This window comes from Lotus japonicus, chromosome 2 (assembly GCF_012489685.1).
Source record: "Lotus japonicus ecotype B-129 chromosome 2, LjGifu_v1.2".
Lineage (NCBI taxonomy): Eukaryota > Viridiplantae > Streptophyta > Magnoliopsida > Fabales > Fabaceae > Lotus > Lotus japonicus.
Window position 1 is genome coordinate 94,950,084 of NC_080042.1, and position 16,295 is coordinate 94,966,378.

General features: G+C 36.9%; 2 protein-coding genes across 3 annotated transcripts; one reads left to right on the forward strand and one right to left on the reverse strand.

Moving 5' to 3' along the window:
• Window positions 1-415: 415 nt before the first annotated feature.
• LOC130741405 (chloride channel protein CLC-d) lies at window positions 416-9,965 on the reverse strand. Of its 2 annotated transcripts, none has more exons than XM_057594297.1 (23): window positions 9,600-9,965; window positions 9,446-9,518; window positions 9,121-9,342; window positions 8,981-9,027; window positions 8,786-8,884; window positions 7,950-8,024; window positions 7,656-7,744; window positions 7,409-7,549; window positions 7,245-7,315; window positions 7,072-7,151; window positions 6,683-6,832; window positions 5,997-6,056; window positions 5,844-5,918; window positions 5,392-5,543; window positions 3,701-3,836; window positions 3,500-3,631; window positions 2,352-2,429; window positions 2,210-2,265; window positions 1,992-2,078; window positions 1,749-1,905; window positions 1,557-1,658; window positions 1,425-1,468; window positions 416-785 (listed from the first exon to the last, which is right to left on the reverse strand). In XM_057594297.1, exons 1-23 carry the CDS (start codon window positions 9,783-9,785, stop codon window positions 689-691), a joined length of 2,409 nt encoding a protein of 802 aa, XP_057450280.1. In that variant the 5' UTR covers window positions 9,786-9,965; the 3' UTR covers window positions 416-688. The 2 variants fall into 2 exon arrangements, with proteins under 2 accessions (XP_057450280.1, XP_057450281.1); XM_057594298.1 differs by having other exon boundaries at window positions 9,121-9,256; window positions 9,343-9,518; window positions 9,600-9,741.
• A 2,694-nt stretch (window positions 9,966-12,659) lies between these two features.
• On the forward strand, window positions 12,660-14,004 carry LOC130741406 (probable membrane-associated kinase regulator 1). The gene has a single exon (XM_057594299.1). It carries the CDS (start codon window positions 12,743-12,745, stop codon window positions 13,787-13,789), a length of 1,047 nt encoding a protein of 348 aa, XP_057450282.1. The 5' UTR covers window positions 12,660-12,742; the 3' UTR covers window positions 13,790-14,004.
• Window positions 14,005-16,295: the final 2,291 nt, after the last annotated feature.

Sequence of the window (16,295 nt, forward strand, 5' to 3'; positions counted from 1 at the left end):
AATTTGATAATGGCTGCATGATTTTAGGTAGGAGCTATTAATATAAAACTCAATACAACTATTACTACTACTACTATATCACTAAATGTTGATATAGATAGAAACTGTTTCCTTGATCGGGGGAATGCAATCTAATTTGTAATTTGATAGTGATGGATGGATAATGCAATTTCAATTCCCTTTGTCTTCCAGCAACACAAATAATGGGCTTAATTAGGCCGATTTTATTCCCTTTTGTCTTGGGAAAATTTGCAGCTATAAATCTTGTTAGCTATTGCTAGCAAATTTCAAGCTAATCTACAGCTATAACGTAAATTAGTTGTCAAAATAACCCACATTGCAAGGAATCTACGAGAAGAAAATGTCAACAATGACTTCAACCAAAAAGAAACAGATTTTAGTTTTGGATTCAAAAAAAAAAACAAAGAAAGTTCATGTATTTTTTCAATCGATCAGTCTAAATTCTGCTATCATAATTATCACAATGGCGCTTTCATGATTTTTTTCTTGCTTGCGTAGTTTATACTTTATATACAAAATTCTAGGGTATACTGTCAGTCTACAACCCCGTTCCATCCCCAAAATATCGGGTTCTCTAACCTATTTCAACATTAATACAAAAATAATAAAGAATGATTTTCAAGGAAAATTGGACGCAAAAAGGAATTTGGGAAGGCTGCAGACGGTATTAGTCAGGTATCTGATTCTGAACCAGAAGACCATTTAGCAGAGGGCTCTCCACATCTGCATTCCTTGCCATCAATCTTTTACCTGGATGCCGAACTCTGTATGAAGAAATATGAAGACAACTTACATAAATCAATTTATTGGAATAAGTATGTGAATCCTGAAAAATGCAAAACGACATTGCATTGCTAAGGCAACACAGTTGCACAGATTTTACTGCAGAGTGTAAGTTTTACAATTCATAAAATTCAGAGTCTGCTGCTTGAAGAAGTTTTTGCTTGATGAAAAATCATGTTTCTTTCGACAAAAAGTCTATAATTGCATGGGGACACCTTTGTGAAAGTGATATTGTGCACACATTGTCATAATGACACCTTTCTGAAACATAATTGAGTCACTGTAGTTTTAGTCAATGCGGCAAATAGTAGACAACCTCATCACACCATCAACACATGGATAACCTTTCGATTTATAATGCTGTGCAATACTTAAATCAGTGAAAATTTGACAGATAAATAGTGATTACATCATTCACATTGAATATTGGATCAAAATTAGCCACCAAATAGGATACTTGTTTTATTAGGCATCACGACAAACAACCAACTACAAGGAAAAACTCAAAATAGCTTTCACTCTTTCAGACTAAACAAATACGCACAGCTTAAAATAATTAAATTTGAAATTCAAAGTAAACTGAGTAGGATGTTAAATGAGTAAAGCATCAGATCAGAGACCTTACACTAGTTGCCTGAAGCTCTAATGTATTCGCATCTGTGTCCTGCCGCATTAAGAAGTATAATAAGGGGGGAGAAAATCTTCCAAGGGTTTAACTCCAACACCAAAAAAATTCAACTCAGAAATATTACCTCAATCAACAAATCTTTTCTGGTTATCAAACCAAGCACACGCGATGGACGAGGTACAACAAATAAATGTCTCAAACCAAGTTGGCGGAAAAGATTGTATACCTGCGCCATCAACATAAAATCATAATTACCTAAACCAAAAATGGAGAATATAAATGAATATGGCTTTGTTTAAAGAATCTCAGACCGCACCTTTGTCAAAGACATGTCTTCTGGTACGATATAAGGGGAGGGATTCAAAAATGGGGCAAGATCTATGAACATTTCCAGGTCATCTGAACTTAAATGTACATCATCAAGACATATTCCTTTACTGGAAACAGGCTTTGCAAATTCACCATAATCATGCCTGGAAGTTAGTAAGAGTCATCAGACATTCCGAATACAGATGAAAAAGGCCAAACTAAACAAGTCTAGTGAAAAGTGAAAACTTACCTTATTGACCTGCCCCCACCTCTCAGATCAGAGGGTAAAGGACTATGCTGGAAATCAACCTTGGACTGCAATATTACCAGTAAATGACTGCACAGACGAAAAGGATAAAGAAGCTTAGTTTTCAAGTGATTTGAGGTTTAACTTCAAGTTACTGCAAAAATCACACCAGAGTATAGACAGATGTAACACAAATAAAAGTTACTATACTCATAGCTTACCTCCGAAGCACTAATCCAATAACTAGTGGTTCTCCACTTCTTGTATGGTCAATCACCTGTGAGCAGTAAGTTAAAGACTACAACTTGGAAAATGCGAGAAACAATGGTTAATTGGATTGATCGGTACAAGAGTTGAACATACTGGAAAACCGTTGTGTTTGTTGCTCTGCAGAATGGAGACTACATCTGAAACCTTAGCAACACGAGGGAAAGAAACCACCTTCAATAGAAACATTTACGCACACAATTAGTAGCCAAAGAAATAAGTGCAGAACAAAGCATGAAAGACAGTCTTTCCAGCGGCAGCCTCATGGTTGTTTTTTAAAAACTAATACCCACACACATATACCCTGCTGTATCCCCAACAAAAATAAATGGTGTTCTTTCTCTTCTGTCCCCCAGGCACAATTGTCTATTTAGCCCCTTGATTTACAGGTTGAGAAATGCTAGCAACACTCTCTAAGACACTTCATGTGATTAGTTTATTTTTTGAAAACTCAACAAACTTTTTAATAAGTGAGAAAAATGTGTTGACTTTTTAAAAAATTAACCAATCACATGAAGAGTGTTGGAGAGTGTGTTGATACTTGATAGCAATCCTCTTTGCAGGTTATATCCGCAACCATAGTCTAATGCCTACAACAACCAGGCCTTCTTTTTGTAGCCCACAACTCCCTCTCTCTACCATCATATACTTTCTACACGCTGGACCTGAAGAAGGAAAATAATTCAATCTGCCTTAAACATAAGGAAGCCTCCTTTCTCCAAGATGCTATATTAGTAGGAATCTGGAATAGCCAGTAATTCAATTAGGCTTCTTTTAAACTAGGTAGCCCAAACATATACTCTATGTTGAAAACATTTCATCGCCAGAAATACTAAAAGAAAAAAATGAACTACTCGGACAATAACACAAAAGCAAATCTTTTTGTGAGTTGAGCTTTGGAGGGGAGGGAAGGGAAGGAAAAGGGGAGGCTTATGATAAGCTCTCCCCTTGTTTGAGAGTTTTTTAAGAAGGGGGTAAGGATTTGGGGAATTTTTGAAAGCCCTCTAAGCCTCTCCTCTATTTTGTGGAGTTCTCCCAAATTGGGGGGTTTTGGTGGAATTTCGAGCTTCCAAACAAGGGGAGGGCTTACACCCCCTTCCCTCCCTCAAAAACTCCCAAACGCACCCATAAAGAATTTCAAGATTGCATTCACCATATCCCTCCCATCTGTTGGAAAAACGCAAAGAAAAACACAATTAACTTAGACTAGGCAATTTCTGAAATAATTTTCAAATTAGATTCACCCTTCCACTCCCACAGGCCTCCTTTGCTGTCATATTCCGCATCTCATATTTAGGCCTTGATTCCAGTAATGGTATGCCCCTCAGTCGAGCCTGTTCATCGTAGATTCCTTCATTAAAAGCATCCCCAACAGCCTGCAAGAGACAAACTTAGTGCATTCTGAAGAGACTTTTCATTGTAAATGGGGGTTCTGATCTACATACCTTTGATATAAGAAGAACAAGCATAATAAGGGGTAAAAGTTTTAAGTTATTTGTGATTTCAACCATAATAACACATAGAGACACTGTCATCCTCATTGAACCTCCAAGAAAAGATGCAGCTCCTAGCAAAGCATACCTGAAGATAAGAAAAATAACACATGAAAAATTTCAAGGAAAATAGGGATCACAAGGACAAAATCATTATGGATATTAGAGACTCCAAATAGCAAACAGTTACATTACTGTCCCACAAGAAAACTAAACCAGCAGCATTAGTTTTCGCAGAGGGGATAGTATATGTGCTGCATCTACTAAGACAAACAGTTAAAACAAAAACTTGAAAAGAATAATTATCACAGTTCCTGAATTTCACATTTCAACAATCACTTTTAGCTTGTGAATCTAATTGTCTGGACTCAGGAGGACAATCCCTATCATGTCAGCTGTAGGTGAAACTCACCACCAACAGAGTTAGTGTAAAAGTCCACAAGAAATTCCACCAGCAGTACACGGATATCCAAATTCTCGAAACAAATTCAAAAGTTGCGCCTCAGATGCTAAGGCAAGTTTAACTCAATGAAGACAGTTTATAGAGCATTACAGGATAATAGAGTATACTATATAGTTTGATATAGTTACTGTTAGTTACAGTTAGTAGAGTTACTTTTGAGTAACTGCTGATTGTGTTATGTCAAGTTAGTTAGCTTAGCTGTCATATAACATAATTAGTTAGAGTTGCTTAGCTGTCATATAGCAGAATTAGTTAGAGTTAGCTTCTTATGCAAGCTTTGTAGACTCTATAAATACTGAGATCCACACTTGTACTCTTCAGTTTTACAATCAATGAAAATCAGTTTATCAATTTAGCATTTCTAACACAGGAGTCACACCAGGTCAAAAGACCATAAAGAAAAATAGAAAAAACTAAGAAAGAAAATGTAACGAGTCCACCCCAAAATAACCTAAGAAAAACATAAAAGAAAAGCAGACTGGGGCCCCAACAAAACAAGACTCCTGAAAGTAATTTTAATGGAGAACTGACTTTCCACTGCTTAAGCTTTGTCATTTGGCACCACTTCCAAGTATCAACAAGATAAACCACGATTTGGCAAACTATACTTATCTTGATCTATAGGCCATTAATGCACCAGCAATCCGTCACAAATGGGACAAAGGGTATTTTCTGGTGCCGGATTTCATACTCTAAACGACAATGTTAATTTACTTTGTTGGGTTAGTTTTGGCAACAGATCAAAGGGTTAGTTCAAACCAAGTTGTTCAGACAAAGAAAAGAAGGGAATCAAAGTTACATTTTTGGTCGTTTGCAATTAGAACAATACATCAGCCTTCTTGTTTCTCCAAAAAAAAAAGATAAACCATGATAATATAGACCGGGGATGACAAAAAATATGAAGGATAAAAATACCAGTCACCCTGGACCAAGAGAAAAAGAACAACTTAATAGCTCATAATTTAGAATTAACCAAGGCATCACTGTCTAATTTGTCAGTCAGCTCTTCAAAGGCAGAATACATTTTTCCTTTGAACATCACAAACAAGGAGAGATGGGGTGACATTTATACCCAGAAAACATGATAAAGATTGATATTGCAACTCATGTATAGAGTAGGAAGGAAATGTATATATTGTTAATTATAATCTTAGATAAAAGCAACTGGCAATACACTCACGTTCCCTCTTCAATGTTGAGTTTTCTGTAATACTTAACAACAAACATGCCGACAAGACGTCCATACGTTGATCCTATCATTATACCAGGAACAAATTGCCCAGCTGGCACAGCAGTACCAAATGTCACAACCGCTAAAGCATAAAACATAACCTGCCAAACAATAGAGATAATAATCAATATATAAACATATAAAGTATCACTAGTGCTAATGTCAAGTACCAATTCTATCTAATATGGGAACATTACTTAACAATAAAGTGAAATTCCTTATAAGAAAGCATATTTTTCTGCTATTGGTCAATACCATCTGCTCCTCTTATATTCTCATTAAAAATTAACATACAAGGCCTACACGCCAAATAAGTTCTATCATAACCAAAGCATAGAAAACATCACAACATTAATGTCTGATGCATGTAAAGTCCATAACATTAAGCAAGAATGCAATACCAAAAAGGTTAATAAACTTTGGGAACTGTACTCATTTATTGTTTTTGCACTGAACAAATTCCTTATGGCGTCATCCTGAAACAAAAGATAAGTAACTTAATGTATTGTAACAAGCAAAGAAAAACAAACTACGATTTCAAGCTCATTAAAAACCTGAGTATTGAAGAAAATAGTTGCAAGATCATTGTATTCCTTGTCCTTGCTACAAAAAAACTGCAAAGAGAACAAATTTACAATAAAATCTCCAAAATTAATCAAAACCAAAAGCTCAATATCAATATCTTCTGGAAGAAATTTAAAAGATTATCTACTCTCACAACAAAAGAGAAGAGGAGCAAAGGATTCTGAAACATGCATTAAATTCCCTCTATGGTTTCCTGCCTACTGTTTCTCGAGATAGTCTTATCTGACATGCAGATAGAAAAACATCATTAATTTTTTAGGCTTCTATTTTCTGTTATAGTTATGACTTATGAGCCTCTTTAAGTTCACTGTTTCCTTTAGATTTTCTGTTAAGGATATCTGCAATTTTTCTCCCTCGAATAAAATCTGTTCTTTATTCAAAAGTCTCTAAATGATACATTATATTATGTTTAGTTTGGGTATAATTATAAAAATCAATTTTTATTTAACAGAATAGTTATAGTTACAGCTTTTTTCAAAAGCTACTCTAAGTAGTCTCTCAAAATAAAAATAAAAACCTGATTTTATTCAAAAGCTTAAGCAAATTCATTATACACCAAAAAAACTTAACAGTGTTTTTTTTAAAGAAAAAGTAGAAACAAATGGGCTATAAATATGAAGTACAACAAAGAAACAAACAAAACCAATGGTCTTACATTTACATAATTCCCATACATTCCAGGAGGTCGTGGACATTCAATACCAGATGAAGGATCAGATTCCGGGCATGGACTACATTTCCTTAGAAGTGGCAATCCAAATGAAATCACTGATGTCAAAAGGGAGACAATGCATGCTTCAACGATCTGCAGTTCAAAGGAAGTGTGGAATGCGAAAAAAGTAAACAGACAAGTGAAAGGAGAAAATGTACCACAAGCTGAATAAACAACGATATCAATAACAAGCACTGATTTCACTTCGTTTAGTTCTCTCTTTCTTTTATTGCCTTTTTCTTCCTTACTTTCTTCTCCACATTTATTTTTTATTTTTTTTAACCATATAGAAGCAGAGTCAGATAACAAAATTATCAAAATCAACAGCATACCTTGACTCTGCTACCTTTCTTGTGAAGATGATTTCGACGCCATGTAGTGATATAAAGTGTAAGCTGATTGAATAAAGCACCTGCAACTTAGTGACACTGAGTTAATAAATGAACCAAGGTCAACTAAAATCCATGATACAATTGAAAACACAAGATAAAGACAAAATTCCCACCTAGTAGGCCTCCAATAACCCCAATGATAGCCATTGGCAATAGCTCTGCAAATGAATAATCCTCTTGACCACTGAAAATGAAACCAGTCAATTAGACAAAAAGAAGATGAACAAAACTTTAATATTCAACTAGAGATGAAAAAGAAGATAGCTCAGGTCTTAACTCTGATATATCCCATATTATGAATCCGCCTGACCCAAAATGTCCACATTTTCCACTCTTACACCACCCCATCGCAGTTCGCACCACAACAGCCACAATAGCAGAAGTGAAAAAGACACGCCACATGAGTTGACTCCTCCACCTTCAAGAGTACATGAAACAAATTATAAGTACAAAAGTACACACTACCATAACAGCACATACTTCTAAGCAAACAGAATCATTTGACAAGAATTGAAATTTCTTACCAAGATGTAACCTCTTCCAATGCAAACAGTACACCACCAACCGGAGCTCTAAATGCAGCAGCAACTCCAGCTGCACATCCACAGGTTACCTTTTCAAGCCATCAATGAAACTAAAAAATGAGCATTTTCTTCTTCCTCATTTAGTGTTTGACGAGCATTGGTGAAATGGAGCTTGCCATTTTGGTGGAGGGAAGGGGGGAATATGGAATACAATATAAAACCTTAAAAAGTACATTCTCTGCACTGCTCTGGTAAAATTCATAACTAGAAAAATATAGGCATGAAGTGGCTTACAAGATCACGACGATCCCGGTCACTTTTGAATACATTAAACCACCTTGAATTTAGATGATACTTAGTGGATCCACCCTGCTCAGGACATGAGAACAAATATTATTTCAGTTTCTTCCTTGCATAATGCATGCATGCATAAACATAAAAATCACACATAAGCTCAATTTGAAAACTGTAGCCCTTTAGGACGATAAATCATACCACCATCTTATGAGAAAACAGATATCCATAAATTTGCAAATGCAAGCAACACAGAATTCAGTAATTTACCTATGTAATATATACACATATTGAACTGGATGATGAACATAGCCTTGGAAATAGTGCACTGTATATTTAATGTTTCTCAAACTAATTATTCATAGCTAAGAAGAATCAAACTGAGTGCTATGTGGGTTCAGGCTTAAATCTGGCTAGCTCAATCATTGATTTTGGGCTGGAATCAGGTCGGCCCACTCTCTCCTTCAAGTTGAAGTTGGGCCACCCAGTCACTACTTCTGAACAGAAATCAGGCTGGTCCAATAACTAAGTATAGGCCTAAGTTGGACCATCCTAATGTGTTTATCATTTTAGGAAAGAAATGACTAGCCAAGGCTATGGTAATGCACTTTTGTTTTTGGAAATATATGCAGATGCTCAGGACAAAAAGTCATTCATTTAAATGGTCGATTTGAAAAATAATAGACATTCAGGTGGTATTGATATCATTTTCAGTCTCGTTGAAATATTAAGTGCTGAAAAGAGATATTTGCAAGGTCTCATGCATCTACAATCTGAATAGACTACTTTTAATTTACCGTAGAGATGCTAACAAGTACTGAGCAGTAGATACTTACTTGTCCAAGCAAAGAAGCAATACAAGCACCAGTGTGGACAAGAGGACCTTCTTTACCCAAAGCAAGGCCTCCTCCGACTGAACCAATGCTTCCGAATATCTGAAACACATAAGAAGAATCATGTAATTAGCAGACAGAAAACAGTTTTAAACATTAACCTCCGCCTTTCCAAATAAACAAAATCCATCATCATACCTTTCCAATCAAAGTTCTGAAAAGTAGGATGCCATGAATATCAACTCCTGAACACAAATGGGAATGAGCACTCTGAGTGTACATGAGACATTTGGATAAGACATAATAAACAGAGAAAAAAGTTAAAGAAGTTATCTGACCGTTTAAGTAACCCTTGATTTCAGGAATACCAGATCCAGCAGCAGCTGGTGCAAATTGGGTGACAATATATACAGAGGAAGCAACCAAAGCCAAGTTGATGAGGACATATACAATGAAGCCAGCAACATATGATTTCTGAATAATATTAAATGTCACCGAGAACTTCCAGCCAGCAAAATTTTCAACAGAAATATTGATGAAAACAGCAGCAAGTCCAGTACCTGGAACCAATGAGGATAGTATGTATGTATACAAGACACATGTGAGGTGTGAATCAAACTAAAAACTGCTTTAGCATTCCGAAAATAGCATTGAAGAACGTACATATGCCAATGAGCAAGGCAAAGAACCATTTCACCACCAGCAAATAACTCACAAATAGCTTCCCTCTTTGCGCCTACAAAATCTCAAATCCCAATACCATTAAAAAAAACGCAAGGTGAATTGATATGAACAACAATAGTTACGCTTAACCTACCTGTTCTTCACGATAAGCGAAATTCTCAATGACTTCATAGTCAAGGCTCTCAGCGCCACTTCCATCGTTCTTCTTCAGGAGGCCAACGCCGTCATCGTCGAGGAGCTGTGAGTCCTCGGAATTGGGAATCCGCGACCAAACGAGCCTCGCCGTTTCGATTCCGTTCTGGATATGATTTGACAGCATAGCTCGTCGCTCGATCGGAACCAAAACTCAAAACCTATATATAAAACTCGCGCATAGGTTTCGGATCTTCAAAATTGAGCAACAGCATATATAACCAGCACAGTGTCGTATCGGAGTTGGTTTAGTGTTGTTGTTCCGTCGTTTTCCACTTTCAATGGTGCGAGTTCGTCCTGTGAAAGTGAACAAGTAATTCAAGTCCACTACCTAATAAGAATTTTGTGACGGATGTTTAACCGTCGCGAAGTGGCTGATAAGAATTTTTGTTAAAAAAGGGTTGGACCGCGAGGATATAAGCCCCGTTCTGTTAGTCGCATGGACCATGTGAATGACTGTTGAGTCGGCCAATTACTTCAGTGAGACTTGAAAGGCTCCACACGTGTCTCAGCCCATTTCAAATCTCGCTGTGAAGTTAACTCGTTTCCGAGCCCGCATCTCTGCGGCAATGGCCCGGGGACTTTCCTGAGCCCAGCACATGGCACGGGCCCATTCACATCACCTTGCAGTCCGTGTTGATTTGTCTCTGTCAGTAATGTTTTATAAATGCTTTCATTAATTTATATTCTGCGATGTGGGACTTTTTCCTTGTGCGTAGACTAGTTAAAACTTCAGCTCTGATGAATGAATAATAAAACTCAGATTTCATATTGGTTTAGAATAAGTAAGGTGAATTTCCTCTTATAATAAAACTCAGATTTCATATTCTTCAGTGTTGATACTTTTGGGCTTCCATGTCTCCTGAACAACTAGCATATACAGTGTATTTTTTATCAAATGCATATACAATTTGATGATTTGGACAAAAACAAAATACTCCTTGTAAACAAAGCAGCATATAATATCATATATCCATGGCTCAGGTAATGCCACGAATCTTGCTTTGATAGTATATGCCCCGACGAGATTAGGTGCAGGTTATCTGACAAGTAGTAACTGGACACTGCACAGATAAAAATGAATGAAAAGTAAAGAACAATCTGGTAGACAGGAAAAGGCCACAGTAAATTTATATTTTTAATTACTGAATGCTACCAAATTTATTGCTGTTCAGTAATCATTGACATGCAACCATGAATGCAAAAGCTGTTGTATAATTGGCCTACTCATCTGCTCTGTGAAAAAATAATAATAATACCCAAATTATGGAGTTTTTCAGAATGTACAACTCGGATTTGAATCATCACAGTGCTTAGCAATAATTACAATGCTTAGCTTCTGTTAATTTATAAACTATGACATAATAAAAAATTACTATTAGAACCGACATTTTCACACATGTTTGGCCCTCCTCCTTGTTTCAAGTATAAAGCACGTTAAAATTCCAATGAGAAAAAAATTCATATATGACAATCACATGAGATGACCCACATAAACTCCATCTATCCCATGTGATGTCCCTCAGTTTCTTGAGTCACATTACGTACAAAATTATTCCAGTCAAACTATACTCATGTATACTCGTATTCGTATAAATCAACAATAGAAATATGAGTATACTCTCTACTACATGTGTGTAAAAATTAAACAAAATGATTTGATATGATTTTTTAAAATCAATATTCAATACATTATTAATCAGTTATAACAGAATAGTCTACAATAAACTAAAAACCCAAATTGATGTTGATCCCTAAATTTCAAGGATCTCCAGAACGGTAGTCAAGTTACTAAGCACAAATTTATGATTAGCGTTTGCGTGAAAAATGTCTTTCTCATAATTTTCTTTGTCTTCTTAACTACACTCGTTTCAGAAAGTTTATTGTTTAAGATTTTGACAAAAAAAATGACAAATTATTGTTGGTAATCTTGGCATTCGGGCCCATTAGTTTCCGCTAGTTGATTACTCGGTTCTCTATGATTGTGGTATCATAAATGATAACTCATAAGGTACATCATCTCCAAAGCCCATAAGCATGTCATGATCAATCCCATGTCATTAACGCTCTAATGCGCAAGATAGTTTCCTTATCCCGAGATGTAGAGAGATCCACATTATCTTGGAGAACTTCTACTACCCGCAAGCAATCAGAAGCGCATGTAATAAGTCTTGTATCCAAGATCCCACACATGCTTCAAACCTGTCCCAATTGCCAACAGTTTCGCTAAGAAGGAGTTGTCATTCTCATAGTTGTCAGCGACACCATAACTCCACAATCTAAGGATATTTCGCAGAATAACACCACATCCCATGCCGCGATGATGAGGGTTGAAGTTTCCATCACCAAACAGAAAATGTTGGACCTACATCGGCTAGCGGCACTGCACTAGAATCAACTCGTGATACCGCACGCGAAGAAGCTTCGAAAGCTGACCTTTGCGCGCTATTATGTCTTACCTCATTGAGACTATAACCTATACCATTGCTAACCAAATTCGACCCCATGTTCGGCCACTTAGGCCAACACATTTTGTAAATCAACCATGAAGGAGACAGTTAATAAAATTATTTATAAAAAGTAAAAAAAAAAATCACAAAAAAATTACTTTTAGATGCCTAACATCTCATTTTCACAATTTTTTTTTCTTTTGATCTTTATCTTCTCATATTTTATCACTTACTTGTTCTTCTTTTATACATTTTTTTTTTTCGAAATGAGGGAGAACCATATTTAAATCGGATAAGATTTTTATGGGATAGCAACAAAATTTCTATATTAAATACTTAACCCAACTTTTCTCATTATAACTCAAACTCAACAACTCTACTTAAGCTAGATAAATCACACATATACACATGATGATATAAATAATAGACGGTTAGATAGTCCCATTAGGTTGTCAAGACTCGAGATCAGTTTTTACTTTTTACATTTAATTAATTTTCTTTTGAGTCATATATGTCATCCCAATAACTCCTTGAGTAGCATTGACCGTTCATTTGTTATAAGTTGTCGCGTTGAAGCATCTCTCCAAGTTTGGCCCTCAAAGTATTATGTAGAGATAGAGAGAGACAGAGAGACATGGCTAGGGGAAGAGGCAAAGCTTCAAAATCCTACACTCTCCCTTCAACACCCTCTCACTCTTCTTCATCTTCCGACTTCGAATTCACCATCTCCATCTCACCTCGCAAATCTTCCACCGCACTCTGTCCTGCCGATGAACTCTTCTACAAAGGCCAGCTCCTACCTCTCCACCTTTCTCCCCGCATCTCCATGGTCCGCACCCTCCTCCTCTCCTCCTCCTCCACCTCATCCGCCGCCTCATCCTCCACCACCGCCCCTCGAGACTCCACTGGCAGCAGCTCATCCTTCAACAGCGACCTCGCCATCTTCCCCGACTGCGACTCCTCCCGCCCCAGCTCCGTCGCAGAGGACGACGAGCTCAAGCGACTTCACATCCACAACAGCAACGACAACAACCCATTATTCCAACCCAACATCAAGAAAACTCACAAGTACTTCTCCCTCTCCAGATTCTCCTCTGTTTTCCGCAAGGAAAACGTCGCCAAGACCCGAGACCCGGAAAACGCAACTGGTTCCTCGGTGAAGCGAATGAGCGCCACCGCGAAAGAGGTTATCAGGAAGTACTTGAAGAAGGTGAAGCCTCTGTACGATAAGCTCTCACAGTCGCAGTCACAGAGACAGGGGAGAACAGGGGATTTGTCGGTGAGAACAGGGGATTTGACGGTGGAGGGATCGATTTTGTCTCTGCTGGCGAAAACAGAGAGATCTGGGAAGGAAACAACAACAGCAACAACAACAACAACAATGGAAAGTGGTGGCGGTGCTGGTAAGAGAGGTTGGAAAGAGAACGTGGGTGTGCTTTCTCATTCATTTTCAGGGAACCTGAGATACCCGCGAAGGAGAAGGTGCGTTTCGAGTTGCCCTTCTTCGATGCGGTCATCACCGAGCCACTCCGGCTTGCTCTCTCAGAAGGGGGTCCCTGCCGGCGTTGGTGGAAGAGACAATTCCTCCATGGAAGAGTTGCAGAGCGCAATCCAAGGTGCCATCGCGCATTGCAAGAACTCTTTGATTCAGAGCAAAACAGGGGTCAGTAACGAAATCTGAATTTTAAGGGCGTGTTTGGATATTCAAAATTGAACTCAACTTTATGTATTAGTAATTCATAACAATAACAATTGAACTCTCTACTAACCTATGAATATCCAAACATAGTCTAGTAATTAAGAGTTAGTAGTATTCATGCATTTTTCTTCTACAATTTGTAACTTGTTCTGTGAGAACCATGTTAAAAAGTAACTTTTGTTAGTATTTTTTACTAACCTTTAGAATATGACATGGGAGTGAGGTTAAAAAGCTGCATGTGACAATGTTTTGTACTGTATCGTTAAGTTAGGGAAGAAGAAAGAAAGCTTGGAAAGTTGAAACTTTTTCTTGAAAGTTTGAAATGTTATTGTTAATAGTGTAATAACAGTGACACATGGAGGGGTAGTAATTGCTCTGTCGAAATTGGCAGCATGTGAATTGGAGCTTTCTGCGAAATGGTTCCAATTGTAACGTGGACCTGAGCTTTCTGAAGATCTGAAGCGTTAGTATTAGTATTATTTAAATTTAAATGTAATACTAATAATTAATGTAGCATTTGATTTTGATCCTGAAAAACGATGCTGGTGGATGGATACATTTATTAAAAGCGATTGTACAATGGGAATTGATTAGATGATGATGCATGTGCTAAGTTGAAAGGAAATTTCAACTCTTGTGTCGTAGGATGAGGCGTTATATTTGAATCTGCATTTATTGTTGGATTAAAGAGGAGTAGACTGGACTCGAATGTCCTCTCTCCGTTTCTTGGGTTTGTCAATGTAGTTTTAAATTTGAAGATAAAAGGCTTAATCGCACTTTTGGTCCCCCATGAAAGCTATATGTGCCATTGGGGTCCCAAACTTTAAAAATCTCATTTCGCATCCCCAATGTTAACCTCCGTTAACACTTTTGGTCCTCCTTCACTATTCTGTCAAAAAACTAACGGTTTTGGGGGACCAAACGTGCAATTAAATACAAAAAAATTAATTAAAAATAAAAAATAAAAGTAAAAATAAAAAAATCCAGAAAACACTTGATCTTCATCTTCTTCCTTTACCATCTTCATCATCTTCAAACCCAGAAAACCATGAAGAACAAACCCAGAAAAATAATTTTCCCTCAATCTTCATCAACACTTCACATAACTAGAAAATGGAGTGTGTTTGAGGTGCACGCCATGCCGCCACCACCTCAATCCCCTTCCTAATCGCACCACCATCTCCTTCCCTCAACCAGAACCACTCTGCCACCATCCTTTTTCTCCTCTCTGGCCGCACAGCACCACTCTCCTTTAGATCCGTCACCCAACACCATCTCCTTCCTTCAACGTTGCCACCACCGCAGATCTGGGAGAGGAAACACACATGGAAAAATTGGGAAAATTGGTATATATTGAAAAGTTTCGATTTTTATTTGTTCCAGCAGAGGCATAAAGTGGGTTATTGATGCAATCCCAATCAACAACTTATGAAGAGATCTACAAGTTTCAATTTTTCGTTGATGAAGATGAATGATCCTTGTGAGTTTTCCCGTGAGATCTACAACTTTGCAGGAGTGAATAGCATCGCATAGCATAGACTCGTGGCAGATGAAAAGAAAATCAGAGAAAGGTAATGATCCGTGTTGATCTGAACAGAAGTGCAGGTTGAGGAATTAGGCTCTTTACTCTTTACGGTTGTAGAAAAGAAAAAAAAAAAAAAAAAACTCATGTGATCTTGGCAAATGAAATTGGAAAGCATGGAAGAAGGTGATGAAATTGGGAATTCATTGAATGGATGGGGATTTTGAACGGACATTGGGAATTGATTTAGGGATTTATTGGGTTTTTAATTTTAAAGATGATGAAATTGAAGAGGAAGAAGATCAAGATGAATAACAACATTCATGTTTCTGAGTTTTTAATTTTTATTTTAATTATTATTTTGGTTTAATTACATTTTTAACCTCAGAACCGTTAGTTTTTTCACGGAATAGTTAAGAGGGACTAAAAGTGTTAACAGAGGTTAACGTTGGGGATGCGAAATGGGATTTTTAAAGTTTGGGGACCCCGATGGCACATATAGCTTTCGTGGGGGACCAAAAGTGAGATTAAGCCAAGATAAAATAAACCAATTGAGCTAGTTTCTTTTTTCATTTCCCCCTTATTCATTTCATGAAGAAAATTGTTGTTTAAAGGGTAAGATTTGCAATTACTGATAGTATAATTTTTACTCAAATACTCCTAATTAATGAAAGAATGTTGGGAAAAAAAGTGTTGCCAACATTTCGTTTCTAGAAAGGAGAGCTATAAAATCAATACAAAATAAAGTAATTTAAAATATAACATCCAACTTAATTTAAAACATTTTAAATAAATTTGAAATATAATGAATACATTTTGTTTGTATGGGAAAGGCTGATTAAATCCCGCAGTGATGAATATAGGAATTTGTGGGGGCAAATTGTTTTCGCAATTTTAAACTAAATATGACAACGACAAAACTCTCCAAACCAAGTAGACGTTAGAATACGCTTGTTATACTAGCTT

Excerpts from the sequence above, each read along its gene's own strand:
- LOC130741405 (XM_057594297.1), bottom strand. The coding sequence starts at position 9,785 with ATGCTGTCAAATCATATCCAGAACGGAATCGAAACGGCGAGGCTCGTT. Across the intron at positions 7,745-7,949 it reads ACCGGGATCGTCGTGATCTT|GTAACCTGTGGATGTGCAGC; the intron begins GTAAGCCACTTC and ends TGGCTTGAAAAG. Across the intron at positions 3,837-5,391 it reads CTCAACATTGAAGAGGGAAC|GTATGCTTTGCTAGGAGCTG; the intron begins GTGAGTGTATTG and ends TCTTATCTTCAG.
- LOC130741406 (XM_057594299.1), top strand. The coding sequence starts at position 12,743 with ATGGCTAGGGGAAGAGGCAAAGCTTCAAAATCCTACACTCTCCCTTCA.